The sequence below is a fragment of the Halichoerus grypus genome, chromosome 7, assembly GCF_964656455.1.
Source record: "Halichoerus grypus chromosome 7, mHalGry1.hap1.1, whole genome shotgun sequence".
Classification (NCBI taxonomy): domain Eukaryota; kingdom Metazoa; phylum Chordata; class Mammalia; order Carnivora; family Phocidae; genus Halichoerus; species Halichoerus grypus.
Window position 1 is genome coordinate 26,257,017 of NC_135718.1, and position 22,821 is coordinate 26,279,837.

Sequence of the window (22,821 nt, forward strand, 5' to 3'; positions counted from 1 at the left end):
CTGGTGCTGGGTGGGAAGAGAGTTGCTGCGGGCCCTGAATCTGAGGCGGTGATTGGGCCTTGTCTGTCCTCTAGAGGGCACTCTTGTACCAGCCAGACTTAGCCAGCCCTTCGCCCAGGTCCGAGCCTGTCAAGTGGATACAGAGATGGTGTCCATGCCAAAGCCCCACTTCAGGAACTGAGGGTCCCAGCCCTGCATGTACAGTAAAACCTATGACTGAAACTACCTCCAATGAGGGGAGCACCTCTTGACATCCCTGAAGTCAAAACTTGCACGTGGATAAGAAGTTCAGGAGCTTAAAATGTAGTTCCTGGGGCCCACACTCAGATATTCTGACTAATCAGTTCTCCATTTTAAACCTGTATACTTGTTGGGGGTGCGTTCCAGGCACTTTGCAAATGTTAACCTATTTGATCCAACAACCCTGCAAAGTATTTTTATTATCCACTTTGCGGATGAATTAGAGCCACACAAAGATGATGTAATTTCCCAAAGCTCTGCCCTTTATTCGCTAGGATTTGAACCCAGGCAATATAGCCCTAGAGCCTCAATTTTTAGCCACTACACAGACCCTCAAAAACCACTGGCCTTGAGCAGTAGGTCCCAATCAAGTGGGACGCATCTGGCAATGTCTGGGGACATTTGGTTGTCACAACTGTAGGGAAATGCTACCGTCATCTAGGCAGAGGCCAGGGATGCTGCTTTAAATACTTGCAACAAAGGACTATCCAGCTCCGAATGTCTCCAGGTTGAGAAATGCTGGCCTGGAGCACAGGTGTTCTATCCCAGCTGCACAGGAAAATCAGAGCTTCCCAAAACCTCCGTGCCCAGGCCATAGCCTAGAACCCATGACAGTAGAATCCTGGGGAAGAGAATTCAAGACATCAGCATTTTTGAAAGCTCCCAGTGACTCCAGGGTTGAAGACCTCTTGGAAGCAGCTGCTTTTCCTTGCTCACCATGTCTGGCAGTGGTGCATGGGAAATGCACCAGGACATGACCGCAGGCCTGCAAGTCATTTTGCTCACAAATGCCCGTGCAGCCTGGTCTGCATGCCCTCCCCGCTACCTCAGTGACTCTGATGAGGGTGACCCCCACCCCCACCAACTCATCTGCAGAAAAACGTTCTCGGGGTGCTTTTCCTATTAAGTGAGGAATCCTGTTCCCCAACCCCACCAACCCACCACTCCCGCGCATAGCACAGACCTCAGGAACGGGAACAGATGACTGACTTTAATCAGTCTGTGATGACATGAACCTCTTTGAGAGATCAGGTGGGGGTGGGGGAGCCCTGCAGCAGCTGGGGCACAATACTTTAGGCACAACTGAAGCAGAGAGGTCAGAGAAACCACTGGAAACGTGGAGGGAGGGGGCGGTGGGACTCACAGCTTCCCCTGAGTGGGTGAAAGTGGCTTCTGAGCCCACACACAGCACCAGCCCCAACCAGGTGATGGAACAGGCCTTCATGCCCTGCAGCACCCCCATGTGATCACAGAGTAGCCCCATCCCTTCTTGGTCCTCTTCTTCCTCCTGCCCCACGGGGGGAAGCAGGTCCCTGAGCACATACAGCCCAGCCCTTGCCCAAGCTGGGCCAGACAGCCAAGCCAGAACTTAGACCTCAGTGATGCTCCTGGCTCAGCCCCAGAAGCTCGCACTCTGCCATCTGTCCTCCAGGCTGTGCCCCAGGGAGGCAGAGGAGCAGGATGAGGGGCTGGCAAAAGTGGCTCCTGCCCAGGGCTGCGACAGTGTCCTCAGCAGGGTGGCCTTGCTGTACCTGCCCCTCACACCATCTTAACATCCAGGGTTTGGGCCCGTGATAGGTTCTGGCGCTGGGCTTTGACCATGTGCAGGCGTCTCCCGTGCAGTGTGAACTGGGACCAAGTGAACAGCTGCAGCAGAGCACAGGTGATGGGCACCAGCACCAGCAGGTAGAAGCAGCCCTGGCGGAGTGTTGGGGCCTGGGCTGGGGCTGGGGCCGGGGGCTCTGGCCAGGGCTGGGCACTCCCCACAGGGGTCAGTGGGGGCTGCTGGAAGAGATCATGACCTAGGGTGAGAGAGCATGCAGAAAGAACAGGGTCAGCCCTGGTCTCCTCCAAGGTCCGCAGTGCCACATCTCAAACGACACGCATACATTTCTAAACCACAACTCACCTCCTCCCCCAAACTTGCTTCTGCCCTGTGCTTTCCTTCTGGGTGACTGGCACCACTATCCACACCATAGACTCAAAGTCTTCCTGGATTCTTCGGTTAACCTCAGTACTCCCCAGCAGCCAGTCCTTCCCCTCCCCCGAATTCCAGAACACATGCCACACCCAGACACCTTCTTCCAGCCCCCCTGGCTCCATCTGCTCAAGCTTCCACGGCTTCTGCCACAGCCTCCCCACAGCCCATTCTCCATACAGCAGTCAGGGTGAACTTTAAAACCAGATCAGACCATGTCACTGCCCTGCTTAAAACCCTTGATATAGTTTCTCTTCACACTGAGAATAAAATCCAAACCCTGCCCTGATGGACAGAGCCCTCTGCTGCCCCAGCCTCATCTCCTAGCCACTCCTAATACCTTGGGCTCCATACTTGCCCCCCCATCCTGTCTGGGATTCACTGAGATCTTTCTAGACCAGATTCTTGCCATCCAGTCCACATCCTGGGTGTCATCTCCTCAGAGAGGCCTTCCTGGACCACACACACTAAGTAGCTTCTCAGTCACACTGCCTATTTTACCATCGCTTTTCCCACTACCATTGCTATTTCCTTGTTCGGCTCTTTATCGCCAACCCCACCCATCCCTCTAACTAGAATATAAGTTCCATGATGGCAAAACCATTGTTACCTCCCTAAAGGGACCTGGAGCAGCTCCTGGCAGTGAAAGTATTCTATACACGTTTGTTGAATGAATGAACGAACGAACGAACCACTGAAAGACGGGAAGAATTGGAGACTCAGTTCCTCCGCCCACATGGGGAGAGGCAGAGGAGGTGGGGCCCAGGAACAGCCTCTGCTGGCCAGTTGCCATTCTCTCCCCCTTACTGGACCCAGCTTGTAGCTTTGACCCCCGGAGCCTCAGGAGCCCGGTGCCAGCCCCCGGACCCTCACCTGTGTAGAAGCACAGCAGCCAGGTGCCCAGCAGCGGGGCGAAGGTCTGGCCCGGCTTGGTCACCAGGGCCACCATGCCAAAGAGAAGAGCTGAGGCCGCCTGCTTGCGGTGGTTCAGCACCAGGTCCTCGTCCACCAGGTCAGTGACCACCAAAGTCAACAGCTTACAGGTGCCCTCCGTGAAGACACGGTTGCTGCCAGCGAAGAGAGAGGGGGCAAGGGTGAAGGGGTGGAGCAGAGGGGCGGGGCTGAGGGAGGGCAGCGCATACCTGGCAATGAAGAGGCAGAGGAAGCCGGGGCGGTCGGGGCCGGCCAACAGCATGAGCAGGCTCAGGCCCAGCTTGAGCAGGAAGAGCCCCCGCACCACCGCGTAGACGCCCCAGCGCCGGCACAAGGGCAGGAAGTAGAGGTTGTTGACGTGGGGGGCCACATAGGAGATGCCTGGACAGAAGGGGGCAGCCTTGTGAGGGGGCACTGCCGCGGCTTCCACAGCTCTCCGCACCAACCATCGGCGTGGCAGGCTCTGGGCTACGAGCTTCACATCCTGTTATTTCATCCTCACCACCCTTTAGGATCAGTCCTGTTATCATCCCTACCTTACGGGGGATAAACGGAGGCCCCAAGAGATTAAAGAAAACACAGCCAAGGCCACACAGTGAATAAGAGTCAAGACGCACAGCCAGGCCCGTCAGCCGGGCGGCCCCGCTGTGAGCCGGCCACTGCGCCGCCTCACCTCTGGGGGCGCCGTCACGGGGACACCAGGAGAGCAGCCCTCGCCTCCTCACGGCGCAACGGGCTCCCACCGCTTCCTCCCTCAGCACAGCGAGGCTGGAGGGGCAAGCCTGCAGCAGCGTAACCCACCCCCGCACCCCGGGCTCCCCCGCACCCCCGGCCCGCACCAGGCCCCGGCTCGGGAGGGAGCTGTGCCTGCAGCTGGGCGGCTGCCACTCACCCAGCAGGAAGGAGCCCGTGGAGAGGGAGATGTGGTCTGACAACAGATGCTCCAGGAAGAGGGGGAAGAAGTTGCTGTTGAAGTGGCAGTGAAACACCTGTAACCCAATGGGGGCAGTGAGGAGGCTGCTGGGCTGGAGGGCAGCTGGGAGCAGGCCGGAAGCCAACCGGGCAGCGGCGGGAGCAAGAGCAGACTTTAACCCCATGTCCCTCCACACGGAACATGCCAGAATAACACCCAACACCAGATTCCTGTTGCTTATCTAATTTTGCTAAAAGGTAGAAGGAAGGATAAAATCGTCAAATTGAATGATTAAGTTTTTCTCTCTTTAATTGAAAACACTAGTAAATCAAGCTTGATGATATAAACACCATCTATTTCTGAACTTGGCGAGCTGACATACTACATGTGTTTTAGGCGCGGCATTTAGTGTTTTAAAAAGATTGTCCCAAAGTTCCCAAAGGGCACCTCTTTTTCATAGCCTCCCTTTGCAGGTGAAGACACAGCTGCCCGGAGAGAGCTGCCTAAGATCACACGGGGAGTGAGGAGTTCTGATGGTGCTAGAATCCAGCTCTCCCAACTACCCGACCTGTGTTCCTGCTAGCAAATCGCCCAGCAGTGCTCACACAAGGCCCAGCTTTTAAGGAGCCTGTTCCCCTGAGTGAGGCACATCCTGGCCATCGGGGGGCTGGGGGGGGGTTCCGATACCTGCACCAGGTCCATGCCCACGAACCACAGGAAGTTCCGGTGGCGTGCGAGCTGCTGGAGGTACTGGCTCAAAGTGATGCTACCTGCGTCCTGGCAGCCGGTAAGCAGCTCCTCTCCGCACAGGCTACAGGGCAGGGGGGAGTCACCGACGGCCTAGGGCTGGGCCAGAGCCATCCACCACCCCAGGGCAGCCGCCCATCGGCCAGGGGACTCCGTGTGCTGGGGGGAACCCGGAGAGCTGGGCCAGGCCACTCACCCGCCATTCACAGCCAGGGCTGGGCACTCTGGCTCCCTGCCAGCCGCCTCAACCTGCCGCCCAAGCAGCCGTGCGGCCCCCATAAAGCCCAGCCCAGAGCCGGTGGCCAGGGCCACACAGAAGGCGCGGAAGGAAGAGAAGTCTTCCTTGTTCCAGAAGGCATAGGAGGCAAAGACAGAGAGGGAGCCAGCCGCACTGAAGAGGGAGCAGTAGAAGTTGAGGTGGGTACGGTCGTGGGCAGAGAGGGCCAGGTCAGCCAGCAAGGCATGATGGTGCAGGTCCACGAGCGTCAGGAAGCCATCATAGAGGCAGAGGCACAGCAAGAACTGCAGGCCAGCGGGTGCCCAGGGCACCCAGAATGCCAGGAACGACAGCGCCAGCAGCGGCCCGTGCCAGCCCAGGGCCCGCACCCGTGCCAGCACCACGGCCCTCGAGGAGAGCCCGGCGCCCGACCTGCCAAGGAGAGGAGGAAAGGTGGCAGCGGCTTTTACCAACTGGGCAAGCCCCAGTTTCCCCTCTGCCCAGGCCCCAAAGGAAGGACAGAGGCCCAGAGTATGGGACTCACGCAAAGTGAGCCCACTGAGCCCCGCGTCCTCAGCCTTTGACTTAGGAAGGACAACTCACCAGGGTGTATACTCTCTCGTCTGCTCCCTTGCCAGCCTGCCAGGGCTGATGGGCAAAGGGTGGTGGGATACCTATTTCTCAGGGTTGGAGGCAGTGTTGGGCCCAAGCAGGGTTGGGGTCAAGGAATCTGCCAGAAGCAGCAGAGAGGGTGTGCTGTACAGCTCCCAGTTCTGAGGACCTGACAAGCCAAGCTGGGGTGAATCTCTCCCCAGGTGAGCAAGGCAACAGTCAGTCAAGGCCACTTCTCCCACGTGCCTGACCTCGAGAAGGGAGGGAGCCTGGCCAAAAGCTGAAATGGTCTCCCTTTCTCTCCCCACCCCAAACACAGGCACCCTGGGGAGGGGTGGGGTGGGACAGGACCCGTTGCAAGCCATCCCCAGGACACAAACCGGGGCTGAGAGCTGAGGAACTGACGGTCACTCAGCCAGCCGAAGAGGGGGTCGTTGAGGCTGTTCCAGAGGAGAAACACCGTCTGTGGGCAGAGGGGACATGGGGCAGGTGGGCTCCAGGCAGCCTCCTCTCCAGAGTTTTCCCTACCCAGCCTGTTCGCCACCCCTCAAAGGTGAGCCCAGCTTTCCTGACTGCAAACCTTCGTTCCGCGTAGTCCCTCTACTAAAACCCACTCCACCAGCCACTGCCCCATCAAACTCCCACCCATCCAGGGCAAATTTATCCAGCTGATAAATATACGTGAATATATTTTATCATATATGTGAATATCTAGAACCGTGCCAGACTCATTGGACAGTGGCCAGGAGAAGGAGGAGTCATCAACACCTCCAGCTCCAGCTTTTCTTGCTGAATCACGGTGGGCAACCTGGCCTGCCCCTGCTCCGGACTGGGTGGGACCCACCCCTGCAACCTGCCCAGCTCCCCCCCAGTGCTGGCCTACCTCTCCAACCCAGAAGGCAGCTTTGTTGATCTTGTACACTGAGACAAAAGTGTCCACATAGTAAAGCAGGAACACATTGTGCAGGATAGAGATGAACAGAGCCAGGGAGCCATAGACCACAGGCGTAGGAAGGCCCAGCATCCAGGCCTGGAGCCTGCCCAGCCCCATGGCTGCCAGCTCGGCGTCAGCCCCAGGAGCACTGAGGAGCGCTCACATCCAAGAGCAGTCTGGCCATCCTTGTCCCTAGGGGAGAAGTAGTCAGTTAGCTGCAGGGATCAGAGCCAGCTCTGCTCCTAACCCCAGACCTCTGAATCATTTAAAAACTCATTTCTGGGAGCACTTGGGTGGCTCAGTCGGTTGAGCATCTACCTTTGGCTCAGGTCATGATCTCAGGGTCCCGGGATTGAGACCCACGTCAGGCTCCCTGCTCAGTGGGAAGTCTGCTTCCTCCTCTCCCACCCCCACCCCCCTGCTCGTGCGCTCTCTCTCTCAAATAAATAAATCTTAAAAAAAAAAAAAAAAAACCTCATTTCCACTGGGAGAAAGTTTTTACGCAAAACAAAGCTAGGGAATTATCAATGACATACAACTGAAACAGTGCTGGGCTGGATACCACTATTCAAGAGTAACCCAAGAAAACTGATAAAGGCATGGGAAAAGAAGGCAGGCATCCAACAAGTGCTAAGCCAGGTCATGTGCTAGAGCAGTGTGCTCAGTATCTTCTTTCATCCACACTATCTTATCACAAAAACCGTAACCATCTGGACATGCCAACTGTGGGCGTGGGCATACAATGCCCCTATAACCTCAGCAAGCTACTTAACCCAAGCCTCAGTTTCCTCTTCTGTGAATGGGAAAAAGGGATGATCACGCCTATTCTGCAGAGGAATGTAAGGATCAAGTGAGGTAACTCATGGAAAGTGCTCAATAAATGGATGGTGGTGGTGTCATGATTATCTTTATAAAATCCCTACAAAATTTATAGCACTATTACCATGTGAAAAGAGAGCAATCCCAAGCTCAAAGATGTTAAGTAATTTGCCCAATGTTATACAGCAAAAAAGTAGGAGATTTGACCCCTGGCCTGTCTGGTTCTAAAGCCTTTTCTGCCACTTGACCTTTTAAATCAGGTTCCTACGCACTGTTGGGTAGAACAGAGAAAGTTGCTGTGATGTCAGGTTCCATAGGTATGTAAGAGTGATAGAGTCCACAACCACGCAGGCACTTTGATTCTGGAAATTCCACCTCAAGAAACGAACCCCAAAGGAACATGTACAGAGACGTTCATGGCAGCAACAGTAATAAACAGCAAAAAGTCGGGCACGGCCCAAGAACGAAACAAAGGGACTGTCTCAGCAAGGCCGATGCTCTCCAGAAAAGGCAAGCCCGTGGCCCACCTCAACACGCAGAAGAGAAACTCAAGAACATGTCACGTGAAGAGAGCACAAAGCACAGTGTGGCTGCCTAGCTTCCAACCAGGCTAACTTATACACAGAGGCTGGAAGGACAGACTGACTATGAGAGGGAAGGAAATAAAAGTCAGATCTTTTTTAGGGCAGGCCTTCTCAAACTGGAATGTACTTTCAAGTTACGTGGGCACGTCATCAGAATGCAGATTTTGACTCAGGAGGTCTGGGAGGAATCAGATTCTGCATTTCGAAATGGCGCCCTTCCCTGGTGGTCTAGCAGTTAGGATTCAGCGCTCTCAGAAGGGCACCCAGGTGGCGGCCACAGGGCCATGACCACAGTTTAGGCAGTGAGGCATTAAGCCTGCCTGTCTCTTTTTTTAGATTCAAAGATGCCGTTCTCTTTTCAGAAAAATAACCCTGTGTGTGGTTGCCTGACCCCCAGAGGGAAGCTATGAGGATTTCCTTCTCTCAAATTCCCTGTTGTGCATTAAATCATATCCCCAGAAAAAAAAATATGCTCAAGCCCTATCCCCCAGTACCTGTAAGTACGACCTTATTTGGAAACAGGATCTGGGCAGATGTAACCACGTTAAGATGAGATCAAAGTGAATTCGGGTGGGCCCTTACAGGGAGAGGGAAATTTATACAGAGACAGACACACACAGAAGGAAGGTGGCCATGTGAGGACAAAAGCAGAAATTGGAATGATGCAGCTACAAGCCAAGGAATGCCAAGGACTGCAGGCAACCACCAGAAGCTAGGAGGAAGCAAAGAAGGATTCTTCCCTAGAGCCTCTGGAGGGAGCGTGACCATCTGGAGTTGTTTCAGACTGTGAGTGAATAAATTTTGTTGTTTTAAGCCACCCAGTTTGCAGTAATCTGTTCCGGCAGCCCTAGGAAACTTACACATACCCTCGGGGGCTGTTCCTCTTTTGAGTCCTTGTGACCCAAGCCTGCCCATGGGCGTGATCTACATGTTGGTGCGTGCAGACATGCACACGCACATGCACACACAGACACACACAGCTGAAACTTCTGCTTCCCATCATGGTCAGGCCCTGGAGAGCCAACTTCAGCCCAAGTCCAACAGCAGTTGACCTCCAGGACATGTCCTTGCCCCATGACCCACTATAGCTCCTGCTCTGTGCCCACCCCTCCAGGGCCTCTGTCCAGCCCAGCCTCCCCTAGGTCTTCAAGCCACCCTCTCCTCTGGCCAGGCCTTTGTCCTTGGTAGTGCCCCTGCCAGAAATGGCCTCCCATCTCCCCATCCTTCAGGAGCCAGCACTGTGTCCAGACTCTCTCCAGCCCCTCACTGATGCCTCCTGCCACCGTACCACAGACTCTCCTGACTGCCCCCACAACAACGTGTGGGGTTTCTCAGGGCAGAGCCTGCATCTTTGCCCTCCATCTCCCTTGGGGAGGGTGGGCTGGACACGGCCACTCTGGTAGAAAAACAGGCCCTGAGTGGGGGAAAAGGAGGGAATCTCAGTGGGATCTCTCAGGCTCATTGGAAAATGAGGACAATTCACTCAAGAGATCCAACCTGGTGCCAGTCTATGCCTAGTGCTAGGGAATGAGGGAAGGAGAAGCAGCTAGAACAACCTGAAACCAGCCGCTAAGTCTGTGAGAATCTCTCCCGGGCTACAGTGATCCTACCTTGCCCCAAAGCAGGAGGATGGCCAGCTAGCCTCTCCCTGGAGCCCTTAAGCCCCTGAAGGAACATTTGGTGGGAAATACTTTTTTTCCCCCATAGCTTTATTGAGGTATAGCTGACCCACAATGATCTGCATATATTCAAAGTGTACTGTCTCATCAGTTTTAACATATACATGCACCTGGGAAACCATCACCACAGTGGAGATCATGAACATATCCATCACCCTAAAAGTTTCCCTGGCACTTTCTAAGGAACATAATGGAAAGAAAACACAATTGGGGGCCTTCTAAGTCCTGACTGTACCATTTACTACCTGTGTGACCTGGAGGAATTTGCTTAACTTCTCTGTGTCTGTTTCTTGATCTGCGATATGGCACCAACCTTCCTAAGACTATTTTTAGCAGTCAAGGGGAAAATACTCTCAAGCACTTAGCACATAAGTGCAGTGGACACTCAAACTTCAGAGATTACTGCTGTTGAGCCTCTCAGACCCCCCAAACCCACCACACAAGGATGGGGTGAGTATTAATCTAAAGGTGCTTTGGGGCTGTAAAGCACAACATATACCTCTAAAGGTGCTATCCTTAACCCAGCTCACTTTCTCAAATTCCCCAGGGCCTTTCAGAACCCCCACCCCGGCCACCACCTCACCTCCAAAGCCTTTGTCCAAAGGGAGTGAAGTGTCCCAGGCCCCCACCCAGATGTCCAGTGGCCTATCCTGGTTGCTGGAGAAGGTGAGCCCTGAAGGCCAAGTCCCCAGCCTCTACCAGCTGGCTCCTGGCACTGATGCTGGGGTAATAGCAGAAAACCTCAGAGGGCGGTGACATGGGAAGGGTGTGACTTTTGCCTTCAGGAGAGGCTGGGTTTAAATCCCACCTGCACTTCCTACTAAAAATGTAACCTCAGGCAAATCACTTAACCTGTCTGAGCCTTGGTTTCCTCACCTGTAGAATGGGAATAATAATGCCCATCCTTTAAAGGAATGCAGGGAGGACTAAACTAATGCCCAGGAGCCCAGAGCACTGTTACATGAAAGATGTTCAGAAACTGGCTTCTTCTTGGGCTCACTATTAAAAGACTGGAGTAGGAGCAGGGGAATATCCTGGTAATCAGGCCTCTTCCCACGGTAAGGGAATTTGAGAGACAAGACAGGGCACACAAGGCTAAGTCAAAAGAGGAGAGTCTACAAGTAGCAGGAACACATGCACAGTTCAGGAGAGCCAGATACAAGCCCCCACCACAAGCCAGGGCCAGAGGCAGAGTGACCTGGCCAGGTGAGCCTCTGCCCAGGAGAGGGGGCTGGGGGGAGGAGTGTGCAGGGTTACACTCTTCCAGATTCCGCTCCTCCCTCAGGAAATGCCTTCCCCTACTCGCCCTCCCACCCTCAATACGCCCCAGCAGAAAATAGCAACCCTGCCTCTCCAAGGGAGGAACAGTTTAGAACCCACACCAACCTAGTTGCATAACCCGGGTGAAATACCCTGTAACCCAGCCAACTCCACCCCCACCTTGGCACCTGGCAGGAGAGCCTGTTGGAGGTCACGGGAGCCCACCCCGCCCTCGTGCTGGGATGGTCCCAGTTATGTGGCTTTGAGCCAGGCTTTCCTTCTCCCTAGGCCTTGGTCTCCTCATGTATAAAGTGGGGATGATGCCAACCTCTTGGATTGCTGCAGGGTTGAAATGCAAAAGGTACATAAAGCCCCAAGCACAGTGCCTGGCACATAGGAGATCCTCAACGAACAGTAGCTACTGTTATTCTTTTTCATATCTCTCAAGTTTGGTTTCATGATCTTTAAAGGGTTTCAGTCAGTCTCCTTCTGTCAAATCCATGATGAAGTGGTCTCTCCAGCACCCAACACTGATGCCTCTTGCTGCCTAGTATATCCTGCCATCCCTCAAATTCTCTTTTAAATGCCACCTCCACACCTTTGTTCATGCTGTTCCTTCCACTTAAAATAGATGTAACTACATATCATTTCTCAGGCATCTGGGTATGTCTGGCTTTTACATCCATCATCAAGAATCCTTACAACTCTTGTTACTATTTCCATCTCATTTTATAAACGAAGAAACCAAGGCTCTGAAGGTTAAATAAATCACAGAGCTATTAGGGGCTGGAGCAAAGATACAGAAGCGGTGTTTTTGACTAAAAAATGTCAGCATTTCTCATGTCACTATGCCCAAGCCCACCACCATCTTATCAAATCCTGCTGATTCAAGGCCCAGTTCAGTGGCACAGGCCTGAGTACACCTAGGCAGGTGTTCTCTCCCCTCTCAGGCCCCTTGGCTCCTTTATCAGGGTCCAAATGTCTCCCTTACCCTCCTCCAGCACCCAAGCTCTGTAAGAGCAGCACCAGGTCAGACCCCAGTTTTCTACTCCCTGCTTCCACCAGGCTCCTTCACCACACAGTAGGTGCTCAATTAATGCCTGCTGAGTCAATCTGTCCCTAAAAGGCCAATATGGGTATCCCCAGAACTAGGGAACAGTAGCAGCCCTAGGATTGCCACCCCCAAATCCCACTGTGCCCCTCAGATCTGCTTGGCTGTGGGAGTCAAAAAGAGGCAACCAGGGGAACCTTGATGAGCCCTGCTGAATAAAACATGTACAGCAAGGCAACAGGTGCACAAAGAGGAAGAGTGATAACAAAAAGTCACATTTATTAAGCTTGTACCACGTGCTAAGGAAAGCAGATACAATATGGAAAGAGAGCTCAGGGCAAGGAGGTAGAAAGACACCAGATCAGGAAGGGTTTTGTAAATCACACACAAGATTCTATCCTGAGGACAATGGGATGGGGGGCACTGGGGGGGCTGGTGAGGTGACAGAACTAGATCTGTTTGGAAGGAATCCCCTGGCATAAAAACTCTCTCTTCTTGACCCATCAGGCTTCTGGAAGATGAAGAACTAGGAAGGATGGAAACAGTAGCATCTCCCTGATTTCTGAACCAACCTATAGTGGCTGCGGGCTGGTGGATTTGGTGGAGGAAACCAAGAATGCCAGACTGGGCCCTTAGAGTGAGGGGCATCAGGAGGGTGGGTGTTGAGTCCCTTCAGAAGGACTAGCGGCTATAAATAAAATCTTAAAAAAAAAAAAACAGACTAGCGGCTGTATGCGAAGCAGTTTAGTACAGAGAAAAAGCTACTAATAAGCATAATTTGGAGTTGGGGGCCCTGAGTCAAGTCTGAACATTATCACTACTAATTAGCTGAGTTTATTCCTACATCTGTGAAGCAGGAGAAAACAATTCCATTCTCTACCGGTCCTCAGGAGTATCAAATGAAATTGAAATGTGTAACACCCTACACAAATATTAGGTGTGTCCTTTTCTCAACACGCAGCTGACCTCTGAATTGTCTGCTGCCTTTCCTGTTTCACAGCCGCCTTGCTCGTCTCCCTGCCCAGTCTCCCTCCCCACAGCAGCTTCCAGTCCCGGCAGGAGGGCCTCCCCTGGCGTGGGCGGTGTGTGTGTGGGCGGGGGGGGGGGGGGCACTCTCCATTCCAAATACTAATAGGCCTATCCTCCTCCTCCTCACGCTGGAAATGAACTTTCACCTTCCTGGGGGAGGGAGACCCTCCCCCACAGCACTGGACGGTCAGCGACTTCACCCTGGGACCACCCGCCCCTCCCAAGCCACTGAGGAGTCTGGGGCTAACCCAGGAGCTCTTTACTCAATAGCTGGCGCTGAAACATGTGGTTCCTCAGCCCGTCTGTACATGAAAGTCACCTGAGGAGTTGCTCAATACCGAGGCCCGGGCCTCACTCCTGACCAATCAATCGGAATTTTCGGGGGTGGGGCCCAGGGTTAGTGTTCTTTTAAAGCCCCCAGGTGGTTCTACTACGCCACCAGGGTTAAGGGCCATTATGTTAATGAAATGGATACCGGCCTGAGACATCCCGCGACCCCAGCCCCCCAGGGAGCCCTTCTGCAAGGATTCCACCCTCACCCCTTGAGCCCAAGCTTCTCCCATCCTGACCCAAGGGCTCTCCCAACCCACAACCTGATCACCTCAGGGACCCCCCGCAGACAGCCCCCAGGACTCCCAGAGCCGACAGCATTCCTGTCCCCCTCGGGTCCGTCCTTTGTGTCTGATCGGCCCCCAGTCCGGCCCGCTCCTGCCCCCGCGCCCGGGCCGCGGGCCAGCCCCTCACCGATACCGTGGCGGGCGAAGCCTAATCCTGCGGCTGCCTGGCGCCAGGTGCGAGTCAGTGCGCCTGCGCGCGCCCCGCCGGCGGCTTCCCCAGCCTCTCCCTCCGCCCCCAGCCGGCGATTGGCTCCGCGCGGCTCCCGGGACCGCGCCCCGGCAGGTGCCCGCGCCCGAGGCTGCCGCAGCCATATTTGTCATGGGCGCATGCCCTTAGGGACCGAAAAGAAAACGTGGACGCTGGCAAGAAGAGAGCAGTGGCCTGGATTCCTGATGATTCACCTCCTCTCTTTCACCTTTATAGATGCTTAAAGTCAATTTCTGTTCAAATCAATAAGACTTTCTAAGCTCTCCCCTCTCTCTCCCGGTCCTTCCTTAGTATTGATTGGCAGAATGAAGAGAGCACAGCACCTTCTTACAAGCCATGTGGTCTGACTAGATACACAGCTAGGCGGATGAGGAGATGACAGTGGCACAACCTGGGACTTCCTGATGCTGGATTGTGAGCCCCTCAAGAGTGGACAGCCCCAGCTTAATGTGTGGGCACCAGGGCTCAGGCCACAGGCGCCAGGTCCTGAGAGAGCTACCATGCAGCCTACCGTCCTCGAATTAAAAATAAGAATAATAAAGTAAAAGGAGTACTGAGCTCTCACTAGATGCCCTGTACTGTATTAAGCACTCTGCATCCATTATCTTGTTGAGTCCTCACATCATCCCTCGGAGGCAGGTGCTGTTATCCCCATTTTACAGAAGAGGAAACAGGTTTAGAGAGATTCAATGACTTTCCTACAAGCAAGAGGCCCAGACTAGCTGGAACCCAGCTCTTCTGCCTCTCAGAACAGTCTTTCTTCTTCCTACCCCTGCCCAGGGCCTCAAAGTCAAGTTTTGTTTTGCTCAGTCCAGTCTGGTGAGGATGTCCCATGTCTTTTCACAATAGGCCTGTAAGGCTGGTTAGTTTTCCAGGCAATCAAACAGCACACACTTCAGGCCTACTGTTTTCCTACCTTATGATACGGGGCAATGATCATGGGGGGAACCTGAGTTCCGGGAGTCCTGGGGCCCAGTCCCCTAGCTCCACTTCTTTGTTAAGGGACCCTTCTGGGGTGCCTGGGTGGCTCAGTTGTTAAGCGTCTGTCTTCGGCTCAGGTCATGATCCGGGGGTCCTGGGATCGAGCCCCGCATCGGGCTCCCTGCTCTGCGGGAAGCCTGCTTCTCCCTCTCCCATTCCCCCTGCTTGTGTTCCCTCTCTCTCTCTCTCTGTCAAATAAATAAATAAATAATCTTAAAAAAAAGGGGGGACCCTCCTTTTGTGAGCCTCTGTTTTATGCCTTAGAGGGATTTTGTAGCCATTAAGTGAGAAATGGGAGTGTAAGAATTTTGCCAGCTTTTGGTCATTATGCTTTTGTTGATGGTTGTCAACAGGAAAATCACCCTCTTCCTCCTGCCTGACAACCTGGCAAAGGGCCCACCCACAGCAAATGGTCCAACACTAGAGCCCTGGTATTCAGGGGTTAGTCTGTCCAACCAGTTCCTGTGGAGCCCCAGCAGTCCCATGAACTTTGCTCCCAGCATCCACCACTCACCAATCTCATTTCTCCCCCAATCCTGTCCCTTCAGACCCTCTTCTTACCTCCTACGTCCCCTCGAAGCAACACACATCATTTCTCTTCTAGACTTCAAGCAATTTCTGGAACCCCCTCCTGCTCTAGGAAGCCCTCATGACTAAAAAGAAGGTGACCATTATTCTCCCATCCCAAACCCTTTTTCCCATCTGTTTTCCTGGCTGAGAATACAAGGCTGGAAACCTAGCATTCAGTATGGTGTCTGGCACACTAGGGCCTCCATAAATTGACTAAAGGAGTTCCCCCTGCCTTTCCATTTTTGACCAGCATGTGCCTTTGTTGCAAAGCAACCCTGACTCTTTACTTAGTCCTCCAGTCCAGGGGGAGAACAGGGGAATGGAAAGGGCTGCCAAGGGGCCAGAAATGAATGTGACCCATTGGAAAAAATTTGGCCCCTATGTTGCACTTAATGTCTCATGGTTACACTGAGGCTCCTCATCCCTCTGATTTTTTATTAAAAGATTTTATTTATTTATTTATTTATTTTTTTTTTTATTTGACAGAGAGAAAGCACGACAGAGCACAATCAGGGGGAGCAGCAGAGGGAGAGGGAGAAGCAGCTCCCCACCGAGCAGGGAGTCCAAAGTGGGGCTCAATCCCAAGGACCGTGGGATCATGACCTGAGCCCAAGGCAGACGCTCAACCAACTGAGACACCCAGGTGCCCCCTCATCCCTCTAATTTTATAAACAATGTAACCAGTTAACCTCTTGTGTCAGCACCAGGACTAGGCCTTGTGATTATCTCCAATTTCCCTTCCTGGTTGCCAGCCACAGAGCTAACTGGGAAGGGACATAGGATTCAACTGGGGGATAATATCATCTGCCTGACTTCTTGAGTCATATCAGAATCCCTGAATTGTGGGACAAATAGATACATAAACAGTCTCTCTCCTTGAAATTCTCTCCTCCCTTGGCTTCTGACCTCTCTGATCTAGGTTTCATCATGTTCTCCTCCTAACAACTCCTCCTCAGTCCCCTTCACTAGGGCACTTTTTTCCCAGGGGCTTTCTAAAATCGGAGGGCAGTTCACCCAAGTTTCCGTTTTCTTTTTTTTTAAGATTTTATTTATTTGAGAGAGTGAGAGAGAGAGAGTACTCGAGCGGGGGCGGGGGGGAAGAAGGGGAGGAACAGAGGGTGAGGGAGAAGCAGACTCCCCCCTGAGCAGGGAGCCTGATGGATGCAGGGCTCGATCCTGGGACTCCAGGATCATGACCTGAGCCAAAGGCAAATGCTACCAACTGAGCCACCCAGGCAAGCCCCCCCCCCCCCCCCCCGGCCTCCAAGCTTCCATTTTCAAAATTCTTTTCATTTATTCACTCAAACTTGCCAGGCCATAGGCTATCTGGGGTAAAAGGGACTTCAAACACAAGACTGCTGCCTTCACAAGGTGTAAGTAGAACCCAACAAATTGGCAGCCATGACGACAGTGAGGCGCGTGCCAGGTAGCAGCTATTCCAGTCCTTCACCTACTGCTTTTCCCTTCATGACTACCCCACCTCCCATCTCCAGCCTGAAGATAAAACCACATGCCGGACAGCTCCCCAAATGAACTCCCTGACTGCACCATTTCCTCAACTTCCAATCGCCCACAAGAGTTTTTTTTCTTTTCCAGGCTTGCCTTGACTACCCACCCAGGCAACTAAGTCAAAAACATGTGCATCCACCTCTATGCTACCCTCTCCACCCAGGCAGTTATATGGGGTCAACTCTAGATGAATCTGCTCCCATCTCTTTTCCATCTCCAGCTCCTGTTTTGGTTGTCAGTTTTCCTGGGCTAGTGTGAGAACCTCCTCCAAGACTAGTTTCCAGCCTCTCTCTCACCAATCTATCCTCCACTTTGCCAACAGGAGAGCCTCTGATCATGGGGTTCACAGATCAAAAACTATGCAGGTTGTTGCATTTTGAAAATTTTCATAAAATGCTAGGGAAAACACTGTTATCGGCGATGCAAACAACAGAAGACTCCACTCCACAGTGCAATAACCCAAACTTTTAATTTTCTAAGGACTTAGATGATGGTGCTTTGTAATTAAAAATAAAAGTCTATTTCATTGTCTTCTGTAGTTAAATTTATATGAAGTAAACACAACTGGTGTGTGAAAAGAAAAAAGAGTCCACTCAAACCAGATTAAGCAAGAAAGGAATTTATTGGGGGGGGGGATGGGAGGAGGCATTGGAGGAAGGTAGTCGAAAGGTAAAGTTCCAGAAGTACTAGGTATGTAATGTACATGATGATTATAAACACTGCTGTATGCTGCATGGTATATCTGAAAGTTAAGAGAGTAGATCCTAAGAGTTCTCATCACATGTGAAAAAAACTTTTTTTATCTATAAGATGATGGGTATTGACTAAACTTAATGTGATAATCATTGCACAATATACGTTAAGTCAAATCATTTGCTGTATACCTTACACCTATACCGTGGTGTATGTCAATTATATCTCAATAAAACTGGAAGGGAAAAAAGGAATTTATTGGCTCATGTAACTTTAAAGTCCAGGATTCAAATGATGTCATCGGGACCTAATTTCTCTTTCTGTTCCTTGGTTCCACTTCTTCTGTGGCTCCATGCTCAGACAGGCCTTCACCTCTCCACCCAGACTGCATTCTTTCAGATTTCTGTCCAGGGGAAAGAGAGCACTTCCCTCCACCCCAAGAGAACAAAGTCCTGGGCCTGGTTTCCACTGATCAGTTGAGTCACCTGGCTACCCTCAACCAATCCTTATGGCCAGAGGGATGGCAGTGCGATTGATCTAGCCATAAATCACCCCTAACTTTAAGGACAGAAGAGAGCCAACTCCCCCAGAACCACTTTATTGAGTAGATAAGGTATGGGACCTCAAAAATCTAGAAGCTGTTACTGGAGTCAAGATGAATGTTGAGAAACTCAGTTTGGTCCTTATTTTTCCCATTTTACCTGAACCACCACCAGACCAGCAGAGGTCTTCAGCAAGCATGTAGGGACTAATTATTAAAATACAGGCTTCTCACCCTCCCAGTCTCCAACTTGAGCTTGGTCTCACACTCTCCCCACCTCCCACCCAGGTGTGACCAGATCCCCATGTGGGAGCAGGTGGAGAAAGGGGCCAGTCCCATAGGGCCCATGATTGAGCTCCAGGCCTGGGTGAGGTCAGTCTATAGGTAGTCTTGGACATTCCTCAAGTGCTGAGATTTGGAGAGGGCAAAGTTATAAATAGGAATGGGGAGGTATGTTAATTTCCTATTGGCACTGTAACAAATCAGCAAAATCTTAGTGGCTTAAAACAATACAAATTTATTATCTTACAGTTTTGGAGGTTAGAAGTCTGCCTCACTAACTAAAATCAAGGTGCTGACAGAACTGTGTTCCTTTCTGGAGGCTCTAGGGAAGAATCCATTTCCTTGTCTTTTTCAGCTTCCAAAGGCTGCCTGCATTCCTTAGCTCATGACCCCCTTACATCTTCAAAGCCAGCAATGGCTGGTTCACTCTCATATAACATCACTCTGACTCTTCCGCCTCCCTCTTCCACATTAAAGGACACCTGTGATTACACTGAATCTATCTGGATAATCCAGGATAATCTCCTTTTAAGGACAGCTAATTCACAAACTTAATACCATCGACAACCTTAATTCCCCCTTGCCATGTAACATATATTGGCAGGTTTGCAGGGATTAGGTTGTGGACATCTTGGCAGTGAAGGCCTCTCCCAACAAAGGCCACTGTGTCTTGGGACTAGTTTCTAGAGTGCACAGAGGGTGAGGCTCCCTTCTTGGAGCTCTGGGGTAGGGAGTGTTAGGTAGATACCCGGTTCCAGTATCTATCTTCACCAGGCCAATGGCCCAAAACTTGGGAGAGCAGCTCAGTCAGGAATATAAAAGTGTGACATCATCAGGGTGAGTGCAGAACTTCTCAGAGGGTAGCTGGCCTTTGTGAGACACTGAGAACTTAGAGAACCTGTGGGGGTTACTGGGGATGCTGCCTGAGTCAAGAGAAGAGGAAGAAGGAAAGTATGATGGCCCAGCAGCTCAGCAGCTGGGAGAGGGTATCAGTTTTAAGTATCCAGCAACTACCACCCACCCCACTGGGGAAGAAAGAGGTGGAGGACTGTGGCTTGCAGCCAGAGGGGACTGGAACTTAGACAGGGCTTCACACCACCTGGATGAAGCAATCTTCACCCAAGCAGCTTCTGGGCTTTGGCCTTAGTTGGACTGGGTTCAAATCCCACTGGGCTACCTAGACTGTATAAACCTGGGAAAGTGTCCTAACTTCTCTGAGCCTTTGGTTCCTTATCAATTAAGTGAAAATGATATTACCATGTTCTTCACATGGCTATTAAGAATTAGTTCTTGGGGCGCCTGGGTGGCTCAGTCGTTAAGCGGCTGCCTTTGGCTCAGGTCATGATCCCAGGGTCCTGGGATCGAGCCCCACATCGGGCTCCCTGCTCAGCAGGAAGCCTGCTTCTCCCTCTCCCACTCCCCCTGCTTGTGTTCCCTCTCTCGCTGTGTCTCTCTCTGTCATATAGATAAATAAAATCTTTTAAAAAAAAAAAGAATTAGTTCTTATGTAACATTCTAGAGGGGAGGATTGGAGACAGTGTAAAAGAAGTCCCAGCATGGATTGGCTATAAAGCTAATTACCAATCACGATTCTTGAGACAGACATGGGGTTGAATTTTGCTCTTACCATAACTAGCTGTGTGAGTCTGGGCAATACACTTTAACCTACATAAGCCTACAACACTGGAAATGTTTCCTAGTCATAGAATACATTTACTACCAAATTTGAGGCAAGCAGCTTCCTCCTATGTAAAGTGGGGAAAATATTAGTACCTCCTTCCTAGGGTTGATGTAAACTTAAAGTTAGATACTCATAAGCAACTTGATTCAGTACCTGGTGTAGGAGCTTCACTCAAATGTTAGGATAACTCGACCCATTTGGAAGGGCTGGGAGGATGGAGTGTAGGGAATAGGTGGCTAACTGATTGGAAAGGGCACCAAGATATTCTCAGTGATGTAGGAGTGAGGGCATCCCTGAGCACAGGCCTCACCGTCCAGGGCAGGCAGGTACGACCAGCAGGCTCACCCAGTGTAGATACAGGCTGGCTGGCTTCTGGCCAGCAAAATGTGTTTCCCTTTGCCTGGAAACCAAGAGGTGTGGCTGAGGCAGGGCATGGAGGGGAGCAGAGCCACTAAAAAGTGGTGGAGAGGAGCCTGCTCTGGACTTCTCTGGCTCCCCCAAATGCTGGGGACCAACTCCCCCTGGGTTGAAGGAGACGAGTGCGGAGCCACCTGGGAAGAACACTTCACCAGCGAAGGCTTGAAAAGGTCTTGGGTCCTTACTGCTTACTGAGAGTCTGGGGCTCGGCTCAGCCCTGGGACAAGAGGTGAGATGGAAGCTGAATGCCTTAGGAAGAGTTCCCCCAAACCATCAGGTACTGCACGTGGGCTCCTGCTGTGAACCAGAGCCCTGGGTTACCAAGCCCCAGGGATGGGTGGTGGAGATAGAACAAAGGGTATCCACACACACCCCCACCGCAGGTTTGGACCAGGCCCCAGTAAAAATGCCCGCCGCCTGAGCTTCAGACCATGTACTCGTACAGCTGCCTGGCATGCGGGGAGGGCGCCTGGCCTCCGCTGCAGCCCCTCACCTACACCTACCTGCCCGGCTCTCTGCTGCTGCTCCCCGTCCACGCCCACAGCTTCTGCAGTCGGCCCCCCAGCCTGACCGCGGGCGAGTGGCCGGCTCCGCGGGAATACCACTGCTTCCATGGCTCAGGCGCGCCCCTGGCGGCAGCGCTGCCCTCGTGGGCCTTCCCGCAGGCCTACGCCGCGGCCCTGCACCCGCCTTTCCCGGCGCCCGGCTACCTGGGGCCATCGCTACAAGGGCCCGCGGCAGAAGGGACGGCGGCTGCTCAGCGCCGGGCGCCGTGGCCTGAGGGCGGCACCCTGCAGACCGAGCTGCGCTGGGGCCGCGTGCACCGCGCGCACGGCCCGCGCCTCGAGCTGCCGGACGTGGTGCGCCGGGAGCTGCGGCGTGTGTACGGCACGTACCCGCGCACCGACGTGCGCGTCACCTACCGCGGCGGGCAGTTCCTGCTTCAGGGCGCGCCGCACGTCCCGGAACCCGAGTATCGTGTGCAGAGGCGTGTGCTGCGGCCGCCCGCCAGCAGCGACAGCAGCGACAGCAGCCCGGCCACGGAAGCGGCGGAGCGTGGCCGCCGGAGGAAGAGGAAAGGCCCGAGCTGAGGACGCCGCAGGGCCCGGCGGCCGGCCCGGTGAGCACGCGCGCGGCTCTCCTCCCCTGCGCCCGCCGCCTTCAGCCCGCCACGAGGGAGACCTCCGCGGTGCGCCGGCGCTGGGTGCACCTGTCACCTCGCTTTTTTTTTTTTTTTACCAAGCCTGCACGCCGCCCACCTGCTGCACTTCTCTGATTTCTCTCGCGTTATTGCTGGATAGCGGGGGAAGGGCGAGAAGAGATCAAGAACATCTCCGGGTGGATGTCCTGTTTCTCTTCCCTCCCACTCGGCCTTGGGAAACCTGGGTGTGCGGCGGAAAGAAGGGCGTGGACCCTTTGTTTCGTCTCTCCCTCCTCTTCCCGATCTTAGAAGACTGCCCTGCACCAAGCCCCCACTTTCCCTTTTTCCTCTCCTTCGTCTAACAGAGCTTCCCGAATTGCCCAAGTTCCTCCCCAAGCCCAGGGCCCACCTATCCGCAGGTTGTAGTAAAAAGTAAATAAATGAGTGAAGTCAAGTGTATGCTGCGAGATCGCTTTTCTGTTTGGGGTGGGTGGGGGTGTTCCTCATCTCTGTAATATGAGCCTTACTCCCCTGCTCGGGAAGAGCCAGTGTGCCTCCTCACGGGTGGGGCTCGGGTGGGGCCGAGCTCCCTCCTTCAGCAGCTCTTCTCCCGTGTGCAGGACCATAGGCTTCTTAGGCCCGGCAGCTCACCGCCCGCGGAGAGATTCTGAGGGCCTAAGCTCTTTTGTTGAAGCGTGGGTGGTAGGCGTGGCTGAGGAAGGAATGCCTAAGACATAGATTTAGGGCTACCACTGACATTTTCTAGTCGTGTAACTGGGCTTTCCGAGCCTCAGTTTCTTCATTTGTAAAAGAAGCATAAAATCAACCCAGCCTACCGGGAAAATGCACTAGGGTTGAAATTTCAGATGAATGTCACTTCTTGTCTCCTTACTACCAGTCTTTAACAGGCTGAATTTGCAGTATTCCAGGAGTTTGCTGGAGGGTTAGGCCACACATCCAATTTTAACTATAGGTCTGGCAGGACTCCAGATCTGATACCCATGCTGTACAAATGTGGCTCCTTGTGGAATTGCTTTTACTGAATTTCCACTTGTTGGATGGCCAACAGCTGCCTGGGTATACAGGTATGTTACTGAAGCCGTACACCACTGGACTGAATACTGCTGTATTTATGAACCTCATGGAAGGGCTCTCAAGCCTCACCACTTGGGAAGAGTTTTTCTC

The 22,821-nt window shown here is 52.9% G+C and overlaps 2 protein-coding genes across 5 annotated transcripts; one reads left to right on the plus strand and one right to left on the minus strand.

Annotated features, from left to right (window-relative positions):
* Positions 1–482: 482 nt before the first annotated feature.
* Positions 483–21,117, minus strand: SLC68A1 (solute carrier family 68 member 1). 4 transcript variants are annotated; one of them, XM_036086604.2, is made up of 10 exons: positions 13,741–13,831; positions 6,524–6,766; positions 6,021–6,103; positions 5,008–5,460; positions 4,752–4,875; positions 4,044–4,140; positions 3,361–3,532; positions 3,092–3,285; positions 2,829–2,912; positions 1,909–2,042 (listed from the first exon to the last, which is right to left on the minus strand). In XM_036086604.2, the coding sequence occupies exons 2-9, from the start codon at positions 6,689–6,691 to the stop codon at positions 2,872–2,874; spliced, it is 1,332 nt and encodes a 443-aa protein (XP_035942497.1). In that variant the 5' UTR covers positions 6,692–6,766; positions 13,741–13,831; the 3' UTR covers positions 1,909–2,042; positions 2,829–2,871. The 4 variants fall into 4 exon arrangements, with proteins under 4 accessions (XP_035942491.1, XP_035942474.1, XP_035942467.1 ...); XM_036086598.2 differs by lacking the exons at positions 2,829–2,912; positions 13,741–13,831 and adding an exon at positions 20,999–21,117 and having other exon boundaries at positions 483–2,042; XM_036086581.2 differs by lacking the exon at positions 2,829–2,912 and having other exon boundaries at positions 483–2,042; positions 13,747–13,831.
* On the plus strand, positions 20,926–22,095 carry C7H10orf95 (chromosome 7 C10orf95 homolog). The gene is made up of 2 exons (XM_078077189.1): positions 20,926–21,615; positions 21,739–22,095. The coding sequence occupies exon 1, from the start codon at positions 20,927–20,929 to the stop codon at positions 21,584–21,586; it is 660 nt and encodes a 219-aa protein (XP_077933315.1). The 5' UTR covers position 20,926; the 3' UTR covers positions 21,587–21,615; positions 21,739–22,095.
* Positions 22,096–22,821: the final 726 nt, after the last annotated feature.